This window comes from Podarcis muralis, chromosome 1 (genome assembly GCF_964188315.1).
Source record: "Podarcis muralis chromosome 1, rPodMur119.hap1.1, whole genome shotgun sequence".
NCBI lineage: Eukaryota > Metazoa > Chordata > Lepidosauria > Squamata > Lacertidae > Podarcis > Podarcis muralis.
The window spans coordinates 2,014,259-2,034,780 of record NC_135655.1 but is presented as its reverse complement, the minus strand read 5'-3'; the positions used below and the strand labels follow the sequence as shown (position 1 = coordinate 2,034,780).

Sequence of the window (20,522 nt, the reverse complement as noted above, 5' to 3'; positions counted from 1 at the left end):
TATTGAGATGATTGGAATCCCTTGATCTTTTAAAGGTACAGCCATGTCCCCACTTCCTTCTCCTAGAAGAAGAGAAATGTCTTTGAAAGGTGTTCTCCTAAGCAACATCCCTGGAGGTACGCCATTAAAGGATTTTGGGAAATTTCAAGTGGATTGCGTTCCTGCTTCAGCAATGAAGAAAGCTGCTTGGCCTTCAGGGGTTCCTGCCGGCCAAAACCTTGGCTTGGAAAAAGGTGGCAAAAGAGGAAACGTTTTCCAGTCCACTTTAATAGCTGGTGGTACTCATGCTAAAGAATTGCTTGACCTCAGCGAGATAAAGCCGGTTTCTGAAGGAGAACTGAATCCGCTTGCCTCTTGTCCAAAACCAGAAGCTGTGCCACCGACAGGGAATGCAGCCCTGAAACGTAAAGCTTGCGGGCAATTATCCCTGGAGTCTCCAGCAAAAGTCTTCGCAAGAATGAAGACCAGGGCAGCTCTTGCTAAACAGCAGAAGTTGTCACAAGAAAAGAAATTGTTGAACGTAGACATTACCACAGATTATATCCTCACTCCTGAAAGGCATCTTGCCCCTTTGGGAAGACAAGGCAAAAAATCCACGGCTGAAGATGATAAGCCAAAGGAGAGGCTGGCTGAGGAGCCCCTTGGAAAGGCCAGGGAAGAACAAGGTTTGCTTTATCATTTCTTCTTAGAAAATGCTGCTTAACAGAAGCTTCATGTTTAGATGTTTGGGGTGTAGTTGCAAACATGGCCCTTCACCTCTTACCAATGGGCTCCTAGCAAACCTGTTTCCATTTTGTTGGTTACCTTTAACCTTTGGCTCCTTTCCCCCTACTGTACTATACTTCTTGCTCATTATGTTCTTCACTCCAATCACAGTCCTGTTGTGCATGCAATCATCTGCTGTAACACAGGCTTGAATAATTTTATCTCCCACCACCAACTCTTCAGAAAGGTCTGCCCTTGGGGAAGGGCTGTAGCTCAGTGGCAGAAAGCCTGGCTTCGTTTAAGGCACCTATGGAGGCTGTGGGCAACTATTCAAGCAAAGACAGCTTGCCAACAGTACAGCTGACTATTCTCTGTGGGTGCTGGAGGGAGTAGCATGGTCAGCTAACTCAAAATAAATAGAAGTAAACCAGTGTTTTTCAGCTAGGTTCTAAGTAGCTCTGGGATCCCTCACAAACGTATCTGAGTTTCCTCAGTGAGAGTAGTTTCCCACTGCTTGAGGTTATATGTTGTGCAAATTTAAATAGAGAGCCTTGTGGAATGCACATTATTTCTAGCACATAATCCAGAGGCTACTGATATACCTTTGTTAAAATCCTTCTCTTGTCTTTCCCATTTCAGTGCCCAGCCATATTGCAAAGAACAAAAATGTTTGTTCTGCGGTCATGAGCCCTCCAGTTTCGGAATCCCCTCACAAATTTTTCTCACGTGTAAAGCAGAAGATGCAGCAGAAACCATTGGAAAAAGGTACTTCTCCACAGAAATCAGGTCAGGCTGTATGTTTGTCCCGGGAATGCTTACTCTTTCAGTCTGCAACAGAAACATCTGGGGTACACTGAAGGAAGGAAGCACTTTGCAGTTGCCTGAAAACTACTGACCAGAGTCATTCTTTGATGCCTTTAAGATTCAGTTTGTGAAGCATTACAATGAAAGATTGCTCTAGTTACCCTCCCGTCAAGCTTCAAAAGGTACCATGTAGTCAGCACTCAAATATGATTTGGCAGTTGTTTAAGGGATCTGATATTTAAAATGGCAATAATCAAAGCTTCTTAGCCTGATTGCATGACTCATTGGTGAAGCAAAAGGGTTGACAGTTTTCTAAGCCAGCTGACATCACAAATAACGAAATGCCAAGTGGCTGGGGTTGTGCTTTAATTCCATCACTGCTTCCTTTCACCTGTCTTGACACCTCCACAGCCCCTAATTCTGATGGAATAGAGGGGTGTTTTCTAGTTTTACGTGGGGAAGATAATGTTACCATTTTTATTGTGTACTTTTTATAAAAGGTATAAAAATATATTGTTGGAAGCTGCTGGAGCTCTGAATGCCAAGAGGTTGGATTTTTTAAAAGTTTAAGTAGTAAATTCCTTGAGGTGCTGGGGATTGAATCTGGAACTTGAAAAGTGTGTCCTCTACCTGCGGGTTTTAACCCTTTTGTGATGAGGTGTTCAAGAGAAGCCTGTAAATGCCTGCAGTGTGGTCCATTTGGAGAGAGACTTGTACTGATTAAAGCAAATAGCATAACGATAGCAGACAAAATTGTGGCTGTGTGAATGTGCTAATGAACACTGAAATGCCAGATAACAATTGAGTTGTTCTTGTGTTCTGTGTAGTAGATGCTTCATCTTACCAAACCAAGCAAAATGTCCCTCCTTCACCAGCAGTGAAGCAACCTTTAACTGTATCCAGTTCACCCAAAAAACTAAATAATCTTAATGAAGATTGTCTAAACACTCCTGCCTGTGAGGATGATGAATTTATTGTGGAACCGGTTGACTTGGACAATGAAACTTTTAGCATGGGAGTGAATGTTATAGACATGAGCTTTGATCTTGTTAAGCCTGGGGAAACCTTGGAAGAAATGGAGCCTGGAAGACTTCCTGAAGAAGGAAGAACATCACATCAGTCCAATCAGAAACCTGCCCCAAGAGGGCAGCAGGAGTTGAAGACTGGGCCTCAGGCGCTTCCCCAGCATTTGTGTGATATTATTTTTGCTACTCCAAAAGTCCAAATACCAAGGAAGCAAAAAGAAGTGGGGGCAAATTCAAGCAGTGATGACACAAACGAGGAGGTAGGAGGTTGTCTCTTATTCACAATCAAAAGCATTTTTGGTGGTGGTTTCAGTTCAGGTGCTCTTAATGAGAAGGTCTGAATGGCTCAGTAGGCACCCTGCTTAATTTAGATTATGTGCATGGTTAATCACTGATGACAGCAAAGCTGCCAAATTGAGTGTACATGAAATGCATAATGTTTTCTATAAAACGAAACTATAGCTCTGTAGACACTTTCACATTTAAATGTTGTGAAATTGATAAACAACAAGTAGCATAATTTTATTATTATTATTTATTCAATAATACACCGCCCTATACCCGGAGGTCTCAGGGCGGTTCACAATCAAGACCGCAATATATAAAATCAAACCAAAAACAATAACTCAAACTCAAAAACAAAAACCCCCAAAGAGCCACATTCTAAAAGGGCATTGGTGAATCTCTGGGAAATTTATTTTGAATAGATCTGTTATTCTGTGAATGACTTATTCAGTGATGGTTTATAAATTTCTGTAATACAGGAAGCCCACAACTTACATGTATTAAACTTGTGCACATTCAGCTTTATGTGTGTGGCAGTAAAAAAAACTCACTAAAAGGGATGGGAAGGGGGTGGGTTTCCAGGAAAAATGACTGGCAGTCTCACCCTCCAATAAACCCAATGGGTTTAGACTACATGCGATTTTGACTTTAGCAGTGGTCCCTGGGATGTAACCTCTGCGTATTTTGCACAGTAATAGATTCCCTGTTCATTTCGGTGCTACTTTTATCAAGGGAGCTCAGGGGTGAAGGCTGCTGCTCCCAGGTTCATTCTGGTACCAGAAGCCAAACACTTTTGCATGCACATGAGATGTAGGGTGATGCAGGTGCTCATGCACTCTGGCCTCTAAATGCGACATACTGGCCCAGACTGCGTGCTCTTGACTCTACAAAGCCAGAGGGTTATAATCAATGAAGTCATCCCATTGGGGTAATAACTTTTGCTCGTGCAGTGGAACTTTCCCTCCCTCGCCTCTTCCTGTGCCCCTCTTTTTGCTCTGGAGGGCTGGGGTAACCCCTGAACAAGGAAGGGAGAAGAAGTTCCCTTGCGCAAGTGGAGGTCTTTGAGCTAACATGGGATACAGTCCTTTGTATCTGAGGCCAATACCGATGTCGAATTTAAATACCAGGGCATGAAGGGAGCATGTAACTAGGCCGCTACTGTTGTCACAATGGTGTGCTTAAATTCCAGCTTTTGGTTTATCAAACTCTGTAGAAATAATTGTGGCCCTTAACGGTTTCCCTAACTTTGTAAAGGAACAACAGATGGTCTGCCTCAGTGGATGGAGAATCAAGGTGATCAATAACAATACCGCTGTGTGCCTGGAAGGAAAACGGAGGTAAGCAACTTCAGTTCTCAGCTATGTTCAGATGTATTTTGTTTGTGTAGAGCTAGAATCTGCTTCTCGATTGCATTGGGTGGCCCCAAGGACTAGTAATAGGAAGAAGGTAGAGGGTGTGAGTGGCTGCTGCTTTTGTCTGTAATGTCACAGCCAGCAGCTGAGTCCTGGCTGCAGATGGGAAGGGGGGTCCTGCTAGATGCAGCATTGGCTCTGAAGGCTTGGGGGCTGGGAGTATCTGTTTCTAGTTCTGGATAGTTTGACAACTAGGGGTCCCCTTTTGGAGAGAGATGTCTTGGCCACCGTCCTCAAAAACAGAATAAACCATATGAGCTCAGCAACCTTGAAGCAAAGGAAAAATAATCCAGACTGAATTATTGCAGCATTGCAGACTGGCTATGGATACAAGCTGAATTCCCTTCTAAGAGAATATGGTTATATACGTATCTCTCTCCTGTTCACTAGAATTTACCAACTCTGGCTTCCCAGTCTATCTAACCTTAATTCTGCCTACAGTCTTGCATGCCAATCAGATAAAAAGCCCAGTAGCTAATGAAGGCCTTGATTCACTTTTGTGACTTGGGGTGGTTTTCAGTTTTCCCTTAGGTTCTCCGCTAGCTAACCACGGAACACTTGTTTGTTATGTCCTCTCTCTTTGGTTTCAGGGATATGAACGGCGTTTACTGGCATAGCAATGCCATTGTGGAACGAATGGCACCCAACAAAGTTAGAACTTCATCTGGAAACATCTACAAGTTAGAAGGGTGCGTTGACGCAAGCACCATGAAGAAAGAAGGTATGATAACTTGTCTGAGAAAGAAGAGGACAGGCTGGGATTCATATAGGCTTCACCCTCTGTTCTCTCCAGGGATGCTGAGCTTTCTTCAGCATGTGGGCTGGACCTCCGATTTCTGCTGCCACAGGTTCAGCCGGCCTATTTCGATGCCAAATCTGCCAAATTGCTGCAGTCTGCCAGGCTTTCAGATCTTGGGTGACACACAATGTGACTTTACCTTCCTCCCTTGAGGGTAGTAGGAGCTGGGCTGTTACACTGGTGGGAAGCCAGCAGAATGCCAATTCCCCTCTTGTCCTGGGCCACAGGGGGTCTCATGTGGTGTGCATAAGTCATATGACATTGAAAGGTACACACCTCTAATGGTGCTGTACCACAAAATTCTAATCTGAGTTTCACGACAGCTTAAACTTACTCCACTCCCAAAACTGGGTGTGTGGAAAATTAAGAATTCTTATAAATTCTGGTTTATAAGAATCTGCCCAGACCTTCATGCTCATCACATTTAACCTGTGTCCTTTGCTGACCTTTACTTGTTTCCTGCACATGTGCGCTTCCTGCTCCAGGTACTGGATGCTTTTAATTTCAAGGATTTTCTTGAGGCACTTTAGAAAATGGAATGGCATCTGTGCTTGGGTCTGCCAAATGTTTCTGACAACTGACACATAAGGTTTTCTTTTTACTCTAATACATTGTAATACCTTGCCTCAAACAGGAATGCCAGCTAAATTCATAAAGAGGTTTGAATCTGGAATTCCACAAAACTGGAAAATGTATGTTGAGGATCTTCTTCGTTTTCTGAGGAGGTAAATGCCACTGAAAATAATATTTGTGCCATAGAAAGCTGCTTTGTTCCAAGTCAGACCCCTGGTTTCTCTAGCTCAGTGTTGTGTCTGCTGGTCTGCTGGCTGGCCGTGCCTCTCCTGGGTTTCAAGAAAGGGCCCTGCCAGGGGATGTCATTGGCACAGCAGGTGCTCTGCCAATACGTATTTTGCATGTGGCTTCCGACAACCTATTCAATCCCTTTTCCCTGATCCAGTTTCTTTACAGAGTAATTCTCCTGCCAGTTGCCTAGGACGCTTCCATGGGTTTTGGGTAGGGTGGGATGGGGGTTGTGTCTTTGCTCTGTGCGAAAGGGGAACAACAAGCTCTGGGCTTTTTGTGGGCAGCCAAGTCTGCTGCTCTAAGGCCTGAGGCAAATGGCTTCAGAAAGCAGCTGCTGCAGGTTAATTGACGATGCCAGTGTTGTTTTTTAATGTTTCATAGAGGTTTTGTATCCACGAAAGGTCCATCTTAAGAGATTCAGTGAATTAATCCTTCTTTTCAACAAAACCTCTCAACGCTAGGAAAGAACAGAGAGCCTTCGCTGCAAGCATGGATAGCAATGAAAGGGAGGACCCTGTGGAGATGGAGGGCTTAGAAGACATGCCCAGAAAAGTTGGGAGAAAATCTAGAACGAAAAACACCACTTACGTGACAACGCTGCAAAGTAATAACAAGCTTGGTAGGTGTTATTCTTTTGTTAGGCTTCAGAGGACATTAAGAGCCCAATATTTTTATTGATTGATGGATCAATAATAATATTCACTTGTTTTCCAGCATGTATTATCATAGCCGGGTCCCACCCCCCAAATACTTGGTTATCTAAAAACGGAGGCCTCCGCCTGTGGCTTGGATCAGGGATGGCCTTCCTTCAGCCTCTGCCTTCTTTCTTGCTGGATTGTTGTGCCAGGGCCCACTAAGGGATAGGAGACATGCAACCATTTGACTGTTCCATAGGGCATCTTTGCCTATTGACATAACTGGCTATGGAGTTGTTCTTTGAAGGAGGTGGCCCCTGGTCAGGAGTGTACATTCCATGAGTCTTTGAAGGGGAGAGAAATGCCCGGGAGAGCGCTTCTTAAGCCAAGCAGAGCACACAGATTGTTCAGATGGTGGTTGCTAAAAGCGCAGAAAACCCTCTTTTCATATTATCCTTTCTAAATAAGCCCAGGCTAGCTTCTTCGCTTTCCCCATGGATGCTGACTGAGTCAGCTGCTTGACACAGAAGCTGCCTTAAGCAAACAGGGTGGTCAATTTGGAGCTGGATCCAGTTCTGCAGCTCCACCGACTCAAGGGAAGAAAGCTGTTGTTGAAGGGAGCCTTTTTGTGTCGACAGGTGTGCAGCCACAAACATCTCTGCAGAACGGCAGAACTGACAGAAGTTGCACCCGCAGCGGCCGGCAGGTTAAGCCACCTATGCAGTTCTGGTGTGGGGAACGGATGCTTGTCGATCAGGCGCTGAATGTCACTGTGACCAAAACAGGCACCAACTATTTGACTCCTGTAAGATTCCACTCTCCTCACAGTTAACCTTGTTCTGGAATGACTGGAGACTAACAGTTTTCATGCAGTAGGGTAATTCTGTGGCTTCTGGACTCTCGGCAGATGGAGAGCGATAAGCTTTGGATTATTATTAACTACATTTGTGTACCACCCTTTGTGCAGGGACGTGGGTAGCGCTGTGGGTTAAACCACAGAGCCTAGGACTTGCCGATCAGAAGGTTGGCGGTTCAAATCCCCACAACAGGGTGAGCTCCCGTTGCTTGGTCCCTGCTCCTGCCAACCTAGCAGTTCGAAAGCACGTCAAAGTGCAAGTAGATAAATAGCTACCGCTCCAGCAGAAAGGTAAACGGCGTTTCCGTGCGCAGATGAGCGCTGCAACCCCAGAGCCGGTCACGACTGGACCTAATGGTCAGGGGTCCCTTTACCTTTTACCACCCTTTGTCCGAATAGTGCAGGGTGGGTCACAGCGTGAAAATACACACGAGAACACAAAATACAGTGGTACCTCGGGTTAAGAACTTAATTTGTTCCGGAGGTCTGTTCTTAACCTGAAACTGTTCTTAACCTGAGGTACTACTTTAGCTAATGGGGCCTCCTGCTGCCACCGCGTGATTTCTGTTCTCATCCTGAAGCAAAGTTCTTAACCCGAGGTACTATTTCTGGGTTAGCGGTGTCTGTAACCTGAAGCATCTGTAACCTGAAGCGTCTGTAACCCGAGGTACCACTGTACATAATAAAGAGAAACCAATAAGCCCCCTCCCACAAACACATTTAAAAGACCATAGAATGTAATTTCCTAGCTTGTCTTTCTTTTATTATTTCATAAACTGCTTGTTTTTAAAAATAATAATTTTTGTTTGATTTTACAAGCGTTAAAGTTATAACAATACCAAATACATATCCATGCTTAGGGATTTCTCTGAATCTCTCCAATCTTCCCACCATCCCTTCCATGGGTCCTATTGTCAACATTTTCAACTGCATATTATTTCATCATCCATATTTTATATCTCTCCATATTGTCCATAATATTTGTTACATTACAAGGGTTATTAGAATCCTACTCATGTTTTCATCTGCTTACAGTGGTCTCCTAAATAAATTATAATTTCACCCCAATCTTTCTTGAAGTTTTTGTCTTCCTGGTTCCTGAGCCTTCTGGTCAGTTTTGCCATCTCGGCAGAGTCCAACGGCTTAGTTTGCCATTCCTCTCTGGTAGGGACTTTGTCTTCTTCCCATCTCTGGCCTAGTGACATCTGTGCGGCACTCATTGCATACACTACTTGGTTTTAAAAATGTTTCGGAGCGGTTTACAAAAGATAAAACAGCAAAATCAAGAAAAATTTACAACCCTGCTTTAAAACATACAAAAGTTAAGATATTAAAACAGATTAAAATTGCCTCTCTATGCTCAACTTTACTAGTACAGTGGTGCCCTGCAAGACGAATGCCTCGTAAGACGAAAAACTCGCTAGACGAAAGGTTTTGCGGTTTTTGAGCTGCTTCGCAAAACGAATTTCCCTATGGGCTTGCTTCCCAAGACAAAACGTCTTGCGAGTTTGTTTCCTTTTTCTTAAAACCGTTCATACTGTACCAAGTTTGAAGTGGGAACTGGGCTGGCAGGGAGCGAGGGAGCGACCTACCTTTTCCAGTTTCAGCCTTGGGGAAGGAGAGCGTCTCGCTCCGCGAATGAATGCAAGGCAAGAAAAGAGCGGGAGCAAATCTCTTCCAAGCGCGATCGCGAGCACGACAATTAGTCCTGAGTTCCGAGCAGAGTAACCCGATACAAGAGAGAGAGAGACTCCGGAGACAGAGCGTGTGCGTAAAAGCGCACGAAAGAAAGACTGCAGAAGGAGCCAAAGAACAAATAACGGACTTGGGCGCAACAGAAGCGGGATCTAGCAGAACGACGCAGAGGGATTCTCTTCTGGAGAGGGCATAGAGGAGGCAGGTGGGCTGGGATCCAGCGGATCTGGCTGGGTCTCTGCGCCGCCTCTGCCTCTCCTCCCCTCCCCATGTGGCTGCTCCATTTTGCCCTAACTGCGCGAAGGCAGGAGGAGGGGGACCGAGGAGGAGGAGGCATCCACTGTGCTTGGGCCGCCACGAAGGCGCCTTTGCGGGGGTGGGAAGAAGCCGGGAGCAGCTGCTGAGACTGTGGGGAGCCCGGCGGCGTGGCACAAGGTAACGGGGGAGCAAGGGAGAGTCCGCGCCGGGCGCTTCGTGCGTCCACCCTCGGTTCCTGGGCTCGAACTTCCTTTGGCACCTCGTGGAGAGAGAGGGAGAGGAGCGGGCTGGGGCTTTGATGTGGGACACGGTTTGGCGGAGCGAAGACGCGGCAAGGCTTGGCGACAGAGGAAGGGGGGCTGTTTTCATGGGGAGGTGGGAGGGGGTGTCTTTGCCTCTTCCCGGCAACAGATCCCCCAGGCTGGGGAAACTCCTCCTGCTGGGGAGCGACCCGCTTTGTGCTTTGCCCGCTATCCCATTATAAAAGGAGTACTGTAATAATGTTCATAATACAGTACCAGGGTGCATCCGTGCTTCGCAAGACGAAAAATCCGCAAGACAAAGAAACTCACAGAACGAATTAATTTCGTCTTGCGAGGCACCACTGTACTACTAATGCTTTTTAGTGTTTTAACCTGATAGTTTATGATCCAGAAAGACTTTCACAAATAAAACGCTGAGAAGTTGAGAGTGTCTGGGTTTGGTGGTGGGTGCAAGGGCATAGCTGTCAACTTTTCCCTTTTCTTGCGAGGAATCCTATTCGGAATAAGGGAATTTCCCTTTAAAAAAGGGAAACGTTGACAGCTATGGCAAGGGCCCTTTAGTGCAGGACACAAATCCACTGGGAGAGCAGATCTGCCTGATCTTGCATTCTCCTGAGGGCTCATCAGGATTTATCCCTGACCTCAGACAGGGTTTCAGAGATCTCTGAAGCTCAGGGTAATGGATGAGATGCTGCTTTTGACAGCTTATTATGTTTATATTAATTGTATTGTCACATTTTGTATTTCACCTTGCAGTGTGGGGCCTGGGTTATGTTTGCTCTGTAAAGGAGAAAGTTTTTGGTAGCTTATTTGTATTATTATTATTATTATTATTATTATTATTATTATTATTATTAGTTAAATTTGTATTCCACCCTATACCCGTAGATCCCAGGGTGGCAGTAACACCTTCTGATATTCTTATGTATGTATTTCTCTTTTGTAACATGAAGAACTATATTAAAAATGAGATAAGATCCTCTTGCTTCGAAATAAATTTGGTAATGACCACAAACTTTGACTGGCTCCCAAGGTCAGTTTGAGATCCTACAGCTCCATGGGAATATATATATTTGTAGTGGGATTCTGGCTGTATATGTAAGGTCAAAGGTCACTATCTGTCTTGTTCAGTCTTGCACATGTGTCTCTTTCCCTGATTAAAACGTTTGTAATTGTGTAACTAGCTGTTCATGGAAGGCAGCCTTAATGCCTTCCTAACCTAACCCAGATAAAGTGTCTGTTGCATGTGGAGTCTTTGTCTGAAGATTCCTGTCTCCCTTTGCTTACGTTCATTGCCTTGTTTCTCAAGACAGTGAGCAGCGCACGACGTCAGGACAGGCGCAACATCACATCCCACGTGGAAAACAGAGAGGATAGCTTGAAGGCTTGTGAAGAAGTACCTCCAAGCCAAGCAAAAGGTAAAAAGCGTGTCCTTGAATCATAGAACTGTAGAGTTGGAAGGGACCCTGAGAGTCATCTAGTCCAACCTCCTACAATGCAGGAACCTCAAACATCCATGACAGGCGGGTATCGAACCTCTGCTTCAAACCTCCAGCTTGTCAACATCCTTCTTAAACTGTGGCTCCCGCAACTGGACACAGGACTGCAGTTGTGGCCTGACCAAGGCAAAATAGAGCTATGACTTCCCTTGATCGGGACATTAGACGGCTGAAGATGCAGCTTAGAACAGCCTTTTTTGCTGCTGCATCACACTGTTGACTCATACAGTCATACCTCATGTTACGTTCTTTCAGGTTATGTCCCACGGCGACCCGGAAGTACCGAAAAGGGTTACTTCCGAGTTTCGCCGCATGCGCAGATGCGCAAAATGACTCCATGTGCAGAAGCGGCGAATTGCAATCCACGCGTGCGTGGTTAAACACTTTTCATGTTGCGAACGGGCCTCCGGAACGGATCCCTTTCGCAACCAGAGGTACCGCTGTACTATGCTTGGGGTCTACTAAGACCTTGAGCCACAGAAGGCTAACAGTGAGTTGCTTCAAGCTTGGCAAAATGTCCCTGGAGGATGAATTCTGCTCATGCTGAGGGCCAAATAACTGTTAGGGGGTTAGGAAGGTTTTTTGCTCAGCTCAGATTGGCTAGTGCTTGGGGTGGGAAATGTGTGTGCGTTTGTGTTTGTCTTCCTCGTAAAATCTGGATTGCCTCAAGCTGTTTGTAGGAGGCTGAGCTCTTGTGCTGTCCTGTGTGACATCTCCACAATTTGCCTTTAATTGCAGTGTTGATATGGGTGGGCTGGACCTGAAAGCATTTTGTTTATCTCCTAACACAGGGGATGTGCCAAGGCATTCTGCTCTTGATCTCTGTTTTTCTCTGATGGGAAGACAGTTGGACTGTCAGGCTTCCAGTTTTATTTACAAAATGATTTCCATCCATCCAGTTACTGCTTCAGCTTTATCGGTGTTGCCTCCATTGCACTTCTTTCTTGCCCATGGAGAGAAATTCTGTTGCATGATGGGTGTCTCATTTAGCTTCACTGTGCAAGAATTTGGATTAAGATTTGAGGACCATTTCCAAATCAGAGATTCTATGAGTCTGTTGAGAATCTTTGTTTTGTTTTGCTTTCCCTAGGAAGAACAAGACCTGAAAGCACCAGACAAACTGAGCCTGCCAAGAAGCAAAATGCCTGGCGCTTTATTTCTGACTCTGAAGAAAGCGACTATGAAGCCACGATCGCTGATGCTCGCAAGAAGAAGGCTGTTGTTACCCTGACGCCACTGAACTATAAAAAGCTGCATGAAAAGGCCTCCAGAAAAAGCAGACAGCCCAGGAGGAAACAAAATGTGCCAGCGCAGGGAGCGAAAGCAAATTGCTACCAAAGATGTTTAGCCGAAAGCTCCATGCCAAGCGAAGATGAATCTAGCGAAGAAATGCAGTGTATCCGGAGGAAGGTCCAGCCCACTGTCAAAAGAGGGCCGTCCAACAGACAGCAAAGTGAGAGGAGGAAGCAGCTGCTGGAGCCAAGAGGGTCAGAGTCTCCTCCAGCCCATTCTCAAAGCAGAAAGTTGAGGGTTGCTCAGCCCTCTGGGAAGCAAAACAAGTTGGAAGAGCCAACTTCTCCAGACTTGGCTAGCAGTACTCAGGGGTCACTCAGAAGGATTGCAAAGTTCAAGAAGTACAGCCCTGAATCCGAGTCCGAAAGTGAAACGAGTGTTAAAGAGTTCCAAGTGAAAAGGGAAAACTTAAAGGCCCAAAGAGCCAACAGTGAAATTTCTAATACTGCCAAGTCCTTGGCTTTCCCCAGAAAGACACCTGGGAAGAAGCTGTTAGGTGGGGGAGGGGATTCTTTCCCAGGTGTTAACGAAGATTGGACTGAAAAGGAACTGCAGAAACTACACAGGTAAGTGGAGGTGTTTGGTTAGAATTAAACTCCCCCACCCCCAGAGCTATGAGATGAAAGCTCTTCCCAGTTCCGGTTTCGGCTGCTCCTCCAGTGCAAGAATAGTGAAGCCTGCAGATCCCTAATTTCCGTAACTAACAAAGTCATTTCCAAACCTTCCTGCACTCATCCTCTCGGTGCTCATCATGTGCTGTGCTCACTTCACTCCCGCTGCCCCTCCATCCTCACCTCTCCCTGGAAATTCCTACCTTTTCTCCTTTCCTTTCCTGTCTGATGTCGGCTTGCAAGGCCTCCTTTAGGAATTGAAACGAGTCAAAGAGCAACGGTGGGCTTGAGCTTCACTGGGTCTTCTGTGTTTTGCAGGGCTTTGGCTTCTTTGCCCAAACACAAGAGCGACTTCTGGCTGCTTGTGTCAACGGCTGTGGGGACACGATCTGTTGAAGAATGCCAGCAAAGGTACATGGAAGAGCAGGAAAGCCACAAGCGGGCCCCAAAGAGGACCACCAAGCGGAGAAAGGAAGAAAGAGGTACAGGACAGGCCTTGTGCCTGTCTTCCGGGCTCCGGGAGCAGATGCAGAGGCCAGCAGAAGCCCCCTGCAAGAGCCAGCAATTGTCTGCTCCCCTCTCCCGCTTGCTTGTTCTTGTGGGGATGTAGGAGGGGCACCTAAAGTGGCTTAATAGGAAAAAGGACTAATTTTTGAGTTTGACCTTGAGAGAACGGAGGTGCGCTCCGAACACATCAGGAAGGGGCAGGGGTAAGGAGAAGAAAAGAGCCAGGGTGGCGACAGTAGGTGAGAGTTTTTGCCTGTTTATACCTGTTGAGAGAGAGAGAGAGAGAGAATTCTATCTGTGAATTCTGCCTTTAAAGTGGTATGTAAAACCCACATTCTGGGCCAAGGGGCAGGACTCCAGCTCAATACATAACTCATAGCTATGTTTTTAGGCTGCAGTTCAAGTAGAGGGTGGAAACCTGAGGTTCAGAGGGGTGGCGGGAATGTTCTGAGGTGGGTCCTTCCCCCTGCCCAGCTGACGGCTCTGTGTGTCACCCTTGTTGGCAGAGGAGGGGGCGAAGCAGCCAGTGGCCGTTGTTGCAAGAGTGGGAACGCTGAAAAGAAAGCAGCAGATGCGGGACTTCCTGGAACAGATGCCGAAGGACAACCACGACGACATCTTCACTGCAACCCCTTTTCAGAACAGGAACACAAAGGTAACTTTTGCACCTTTTATCCCAAGCAATAAAAAGTGCTCCTGGGTGCAATCTGTTAGGCAGGTCCATAAATTTACTGCCCACCCCCTCATCATGTTGAAGGCTCCCTGCTCTCTGTCCATGCTCAGAAGCTGGGAAAGGGTCCATCCCTGGGCTCCTGCTGGGCTTCAGAGATGCTCCAGAGCTCAGTGTGATGTCTGGATAGACCTTGTCTCTCCAGGCCAGCTTTGATTATGACTACAAATTTTGGATGGCTTCCGAAATCAATCCAAGTTTTGTGGAGTCCTGCAAAGGCTATAGATTCTCCCAAGGGACTTCTGGGTATCAAATGAAGCATACTTAAGTGTTCCTCTTTTCCTCGGGCCTTTTGAGCCCTTCCTCTCCTTTCCCCTCACTCCACGGTGTACCTGCTTTGTCCCCTTGGGGTTTAAGCATCAGTCTGGACTCTCTTTCTGTAGTTCTCTGGTCATCAGTCTGCCCGTGCCACTATTGCTGTCGGCATGGCTTGTGTGAGGATGTAACTCCAGCCTCCTCTCCCAGAGCTGAACTGTCAGCCACCGCCAAAACATTTGTTGTCGGTAGAGAGCACAGTAGGTGACAAATGAGGAGCTGAGTTGGGTTAGGAAGAGTCTTCCAGCGCCCGCCAGGCCTTGTCTTATGGGGGGCCATAACAAAGATGTGATCTGTAGTTACCACAGTTTCGTACCGTCCCAGAGGAAGATGTCTTCCAGTTGAAAGACAGCCACCCCATCACACCCTCTTCGGCCATCTTTCCGTTGGTGAAGACCCCTCAGTGTGAGCACATCAGCCCTGGCATGCTGGAATCCCTGGACAGGTGTGTACTACAGGTGGCTTCTCATAAGATAAGGGCGTAAGCAATTCCCTGCTACGGCCAGCTTGGAAGAGCACCCCCCACCCAACTCCAAGATTCCAGTTTCCTCAAGATTCCTAGCCAGGGGTCTAACATCCAAGCATGCATGTGCCGCTCGTATAGCAGAGTTTGACCAGATGGACATATAAATTGGAATTGAACTGGGCGTGTGGCAGGGGGTGGGGGAAAGGCAAGCAGCAAGAGATTTCCACTGTGCTGGAACGTGCTGTTGGCAGTGAGTGAGGGGCTTATGGGATGGTGAGCAAAGGGTTTTAAGAAGTGGCTGCTAGACGGGAGCATGGGAAACCCACAACTTATACATGGTTTACTTACGCAATTGCACCTTTGGGGAGGGGGAACAACAGGAAGGGCTCCCCGAGGTCTCACACAACCTTCCCACAGCCCATCAAGCAAGGCAGGGGGCTCTGAAATCTTTCTGTGCTGGGTTTTCCTGCTGCAGAAAGAGCTTTTAGGTCCTCTGCCATGCAAGGAAAGATGAGAGAGGCTCTTGTGAGATCTCCCAGACACCTTACACAAATTTCCCAGAGCCCGGTAAGGCATTTGGCAGTTACTGGGGTCTTCCATTCTGTGGTTTTGCCTTTGCGCGTGAAACCCCAGAACCTAACCCTGGCATAATTTTAAACCCAAAGCCAGGTTTGGGATGGGGAGTGTCTTAAGGCAGCAAGAAAACACAGCTACCCCCATGACCCTGCCTTCTCTTTCTAGCCAGGCTTCCTCTTAAGTAGCAAAAATGAACACTTGCTGTCCTGCAGCTGCTGCTTAGGCTTGCTTTCCCTTCTGGAAGGAGACTAGGGCAGGTTCGAGCTGCCTAAGCACTCTAGGGTGGTTATGAAAACTCAGTGAGACGGATTATAAAAGGCTTTTTACATTGCTTGCCTATATGCTTTGGAGCTGAATTCAGGGTGCTGGTGTTGACCTATAAAGGCTTATCAGACTTGGGACCCAAATAACTGAAGGAGCAACTCCCTTCATCAGGCTGCCCATGTCTTGAGGTGGTGGCGATGGGGCTCCTCGCTGTTCCACCACTGGGAGGTGTCTGTTAGGCGGTGATGTGGGAAAGGGCGTTCTTTGTGTTGGTGGAGTCCCGTCTTGGAGACAGCTGTCCTTCTGGAAGCACTGGTTCTTTTCTCCTTTGGGTGCCGGGTAAAAACCCATTTGCTTGTTCGGTCCTTTGCAGGGCAGTGTCGAAGCAATCCGCCTTTTAAAGATTCGCACTGTATTTTGGATTCCCCACCCCCCACTACTTTCTTTTGTAAACTGATTTATGTTGCAATTGTTTTAGGGTTTATTTTGCATCCTGCCCTGAGATCTTGTGGCGAAGGGCAGGTTAGAAACTCACTGGACAAATTGTTTTGTGTTCTAGGAACTACGAAAAGCGCGTGTTCCATCTGCAAAGGAACATCAAAGGCAAGGAGCGCACATGGCACAACGTGAAGAAGAAACAGGTGAAATTCCACTTGAGCAGCACACGCCAAGCTCCATTAAGAGCGAAAGGAAAAGGCAATGTTCCCAAAACTCACCAGAGCAAGCCCCTCGCCCTTGCTGTCTTATTTTATGTATCGAATACGTGGATATACCGCCCGTCATCCTGATATGATGTCAACACTTCCCTTATTACAATAATGGGATAAAGAGAAGGAACTCCATGGAAGTGCTCCTTCGCCCTGTTCACTGGGCACTCTTGTGGTTTTGCTTGACAGATCTGGTGAACTCCTGGTGGGGGGAGAGCTCACCACTGCCTATCTTTAAGCTCCATCAATTTTTTGCCAATAACAAGCGCAGGAAAGGAGTGAACATGTCAAAGGCTTCTCATCTCTCTGAAAATGCCCTGCTCTGTCCTAGTGCTGGCTTTATGGTCACTTAATCCAAACCTCGTTTGGGCCCCTTGCTTGCTCTGAGGCATGGGTAGGCAAACTAAGGCCCAGGGGCTGGATCCGGCCCAATCACCCTCTAAATCCAGCCTGTGGATGGTCTGGGAATCAGTGTGTTTTTACATGAGTAGAATGTGTCCTTTTATTTAAAAAGCATCTCTGGGTTCTTTGTGGGGCATAGGAATTCATTCATCCCCCCCCCAAATATAGTCTGGCCCCCCACAAGGTCTGAGGGACAGTGGACCAGCCCCCTGCTGACAAAGTTTGCTGGCCCCTGCTCTGAGCACTCTGGTGTTTCCGAGCCTCTCTGTGAAGCCATGTTTCCTCTTGTTTCCACAGGCTGGAACCGTGTTCACCACTCCCAATTCTCGAAGAACGGCCGTCTTTGCCTTTGATGAGCATATCAAAGGTGAGCATAACTGTTGCTTGCTCTGGACTGTTTGGGGCAGGTCTCTAGAAAGAGGAGTCTGGCGTTTGGGGGTCCCCTGGCTATCTGTGTGCTCACTAAGGGAGCAACCAGAGAAGCCCATGGCGGACAGGCGGGGGAAGTGGATTATGCTGCTCTGTGGATCGCCAAGGCCCTTCTCCCGTTTTCATTATCAGCTGTAGGAAGGGAGTTGCACTGGCTTCGTGTGGAAAGGTTTTCCCATTTGAGAGGTACCAATAGGGAAGTGGAGAGAAGGGGCAGGAAGCAGGGCCTATGAGTCTCTCGCTGAACCTGCTAGTGCCTAAATACTGTACTGAGGCACCAATTTCCTGCTGCTGTCCTATTTCTGAGTGCATTGCCTTAGACCAAGTAAATACCCAATTTTAAACAAAGAACACATTTAATAATAATAATAATAAATTGTTATTTATATCCCGCCCTCCCCAGCCGAAGCCAGGCTCAGGACGGCTAACAACTATAAAATAATACAACATTTTAAAATCATTTCATTATAAAATTAATTCAAATCAAATTAAGGGCAACCATTGGGCAAGAGTTCTGTGAAGATTGCCAAAGGAGGGAGTCAGGCTGCGCCCTGGCCAAAGGCCTGGTGGAACAGCTCTGTCTTGCAGGCCCTGCGGAAAGATGTCAAGTCCCGCAGGGCCCTAGTCTCTTGGGACAGAGCATTCCACCAGATCGGGGCCACAGCCGAAAAAGCCCTGGCTCTGGTTGAGGCCAGCCTAACCTCCCTGTGGCCTGGGACCTTCAGGATGTTTTTGTCTGAAGACCGCAAGTTCCTCTGTGGGACATACCAGGAGAGGCGGTCCCATAGGTACGAGGGTCCTAGGCCGAATAGGGCGTATTTAGATGCTGAAGTCTGTAACTTGCCCCTGGATACATTTATATGAATATTGCCTGCAGCAAAATTAGAGGCTCCTATTTTTGTGGATTCACAACCTTGAAAAGGCACCTTCCATGTCAGTTGATTTGGAGTAGTCTCTCCTTTCACTGCCTGCTTTCACCTTGAAACAGAATCTCGTTGGAGCCCATCCTGCCTCTAACACAGGCATAGCTAACCTTGGATCTTCCAGATGTTTTAGACTACGATCTGTCATCAGGGGCAGCTGGGGAGGGATGCTATAGATTAGCCACTCCTGCTCTAATGGGATCCTTCTGGTAACTCAGGTTTTCTCCTCCTGCTCTAGACACCTTGGCTCCAGCTGGGGCAGGGCAGCTCTTCCAAGAGGATGAGGAGATGCCGTCCGATGAAGAAGAGGACTTGTATTTTTCCACGTAGGCAGCAGCCGCCTGCATCTGCAAAGGGCAGTTTGCTAACAGGTCTCAAGTCATCTTCACAAAGCCAAAAGTGTTTCTCAAGCCTTTATTTCTGACTTACGAAAAGGCTTTAGAGTATTGCATTCCATCTTTCTGGAGCTGTGTTAAGGTGCTGCTCAGGTGTTCAGAATACAAAGATGTCTACTGCTGCTGTTTGTGGTTGCTCTGTTTTCCTAGTGGAGGGGTCTCATGCAGAGAGGCATCAGCTGCAGGGAACTATTTGGCTTTAAGAAGCAAAATAATGTTTTTAAAAGTTACTGTACAATAAACTTCCAAACGTGGCATTTAATATCAAAAGGATGCTTACGTTTCCTTCACAGAGCAAAGAATAGCGCTTATATATTTTTGTACTAAACCTGTTTCCTCTGTGGCTTTTAAGTGTTTTGGAAATGTTGAGTGTACCCTTTGTACTGTCTGTGTGTACGCAGCGTGTCTGTTGCGGATCTTAATTGGCAGCTTAAAGTTTAAGAATGAAATACGCAAGCAGCCTTTTCTGGGAAGTAAAAAGACATTGTCTTCTCTAAGGATGGGTGGGTGGAGACCCAATGGTGATGGGAGTGGGTGCCTTTCATAAAAATCATGAGCTGCATCCTAACTCTCCAAGTTTAGCCCAATTGAGAGATGTGAAGTCATTGTGAGGAGTGGAGATTTTTGAAAGAATTGGAAAAAAATGAGGGTGGGAAATGGCATTCTACATATGCAAAGTTGCTGTGTGTAACTTGGTTTAATGTAGAATCATGTCTGGTATATTAAAAATACTGTTTACTCAACTGAATTATTTTTAAAATTACAAATGGAGCTGCAAGCTTTTACCATCTCATGGGTCGGTTTATTTATTTGGTGTATTTCCACAGATGGCATTGTGGTCTAAACCACTGAGCCTCTTGGGCTTGCTAATCGGAAGGTCGGCGGTTCGAATCCCCGCAACGGAGTGAGCTCCTGCCCGCCTAGCAGTTCAAAAGCATGTCAGTGCAAGTAGATAAATAGGGACCGCTGCGGCAGGAAGGTAAACAGCGTTTTTGTGCGCTCTGGTTTCCGTCACGGTGTTCCGTTGCACCAGAAGCGGCTTAGTCATGCTGGCCACATGACCCAGAAAGCTGTCTGTGGACAAATGCTGGCTCCCTGAAAGCGAGATAAGCACCGCAACCCCGTAGTCGCCTTTGACTGGACTTAACTGCCCAGGGGTCCTTTACCTTTATTTTTGGACCAGATTTTTTCTATCTGCAGGCTTTTTAATATTCAGTTGGAAGCCGCCCAGAGTGGCTGGGGAAACGCAGCCAGATGGGTGGGGTATAAATAATAAATTATTATTAGTAGTATAGAGATGGGAAGCAAACTTTTACTGTTGGTGTCAATAGTCAGCTTTCAGTGATTCCACCTCCACGCTTAGACAGATTTCTTCTATGCTTGCCACAAGCAAGGCCCAGGCAAATTTTTCAAAAGCACCAAAATATAGGATGCCACAAGATGGCAGTAAATCATCACCCGAGTTACACAAATCAGAAGGCTGAACTACATAGAAAAGTTTTTACAACCTGTGTAAAATTTGACTATTTATGCATGCATAATCCCAACTTTTGTACCTTTTTCTTTGAGGCATCAATTTGCATGCTCCTAATCGCCTTGTTCACAATTCCTTTTCTTATTCTACTACAGTGGTACCTCGGGTTACATACGCTTCAGGTTACAGACTCTGCTAACCCAGAAATAGTGCTTCAGGTTAAGAACTTTGCTTCAGGATGAGAACAGAAATCGTGCAGTGGCGGCGCGGCAGCGGGAGGCCCCCATTAGCTAATGTGGTGCTTCAGGTTAAGAACAGACCTCCGGAACGAATTAAGTTCTTAATCCGAGGTACCACTGTATTCCCCTACAGGAGCCTCGTGTTCAGTTA

General features: G+C 46.6%; 1 protein-coding gene across 8 annotated transcripts in view; it reads left to right on the top strand.

Annotated features, from left to right (window-relative positions):
- MIS18BP1 (MIS18 binding protein 1) overlaps positions 1-19,441 on the top strand; it is a 641,434-nt gene extending 621,993 nt beyond the window's left edge. For 2 of the 8 annotated variants that reach the window (XM_077924895.1, XM_077924843.1), the window contains exons 2-17: positions 1-665; positions 1,345-1,491; positions 2,337-2,794; positions 4,074-4,156; positions 4,822-4,952; positions 5,665-5,755; positions 6,296-6,453; positions 7,108-7,274; positions 10,851-10,959; positions 12,131-12,899; positions 13,263-13,426; positions 13,958-14,106; positions 14,796-14,941; positions 16,362-16,443; positions 17,209-17,278; positions 18,502-19,441. The exon at positions 1-665 is cut by the window's left edge and continues 111 nt beyond it. In XM_077924895.1, the coding sequence (XP_077781021.1) occupies positions 44-665; positions 1,345-1,491; positions 2,337-2,794; positions 4,074-4,156; positions 4,822-4,952; positions 5,665-5,755; positions 6,296-6,453; positions 7,108-7,274; positions 10,851-10,959; positions 12,131-12,899; positions 13,263-13,426; positions 13,958-14,106; positions 14,796-14,941; positions 16,362-16,443; positions 17,209-17,278; positions 18,502-18,593 (3,438 nt within the window). In that variant the 5' untranslated portion in view covers positions 1-43 and the 3' untranslated portion in view covers positions 18,594-19,441. Of the gene's footprint in view, positions 666-1,344; positions 1,492-2,336; positions 2,795-4,073; positions 4,157-4,821; positions 4,953-5,664; positions 5,756-6,295; positions 6,454-7,107; positions 7,275-10,850; positions 10,960-12,130; positions 12,900-13,262; positions 13,427-13,957; positions 14,107-14,795; positions 14,942-16,361; positions 16,444-17,208; positions 17,279-18,501 lie in introns of those variants that run through there. The other 6 variants (XM_077924987.1, XM_077924954.1, XM_077924932.1 and 3 more) reach the window with 6 other exon arrangements.
- The last annotated feature ends 1,081 nt before the right edge of the window (positions 19,442-20,522 follow it).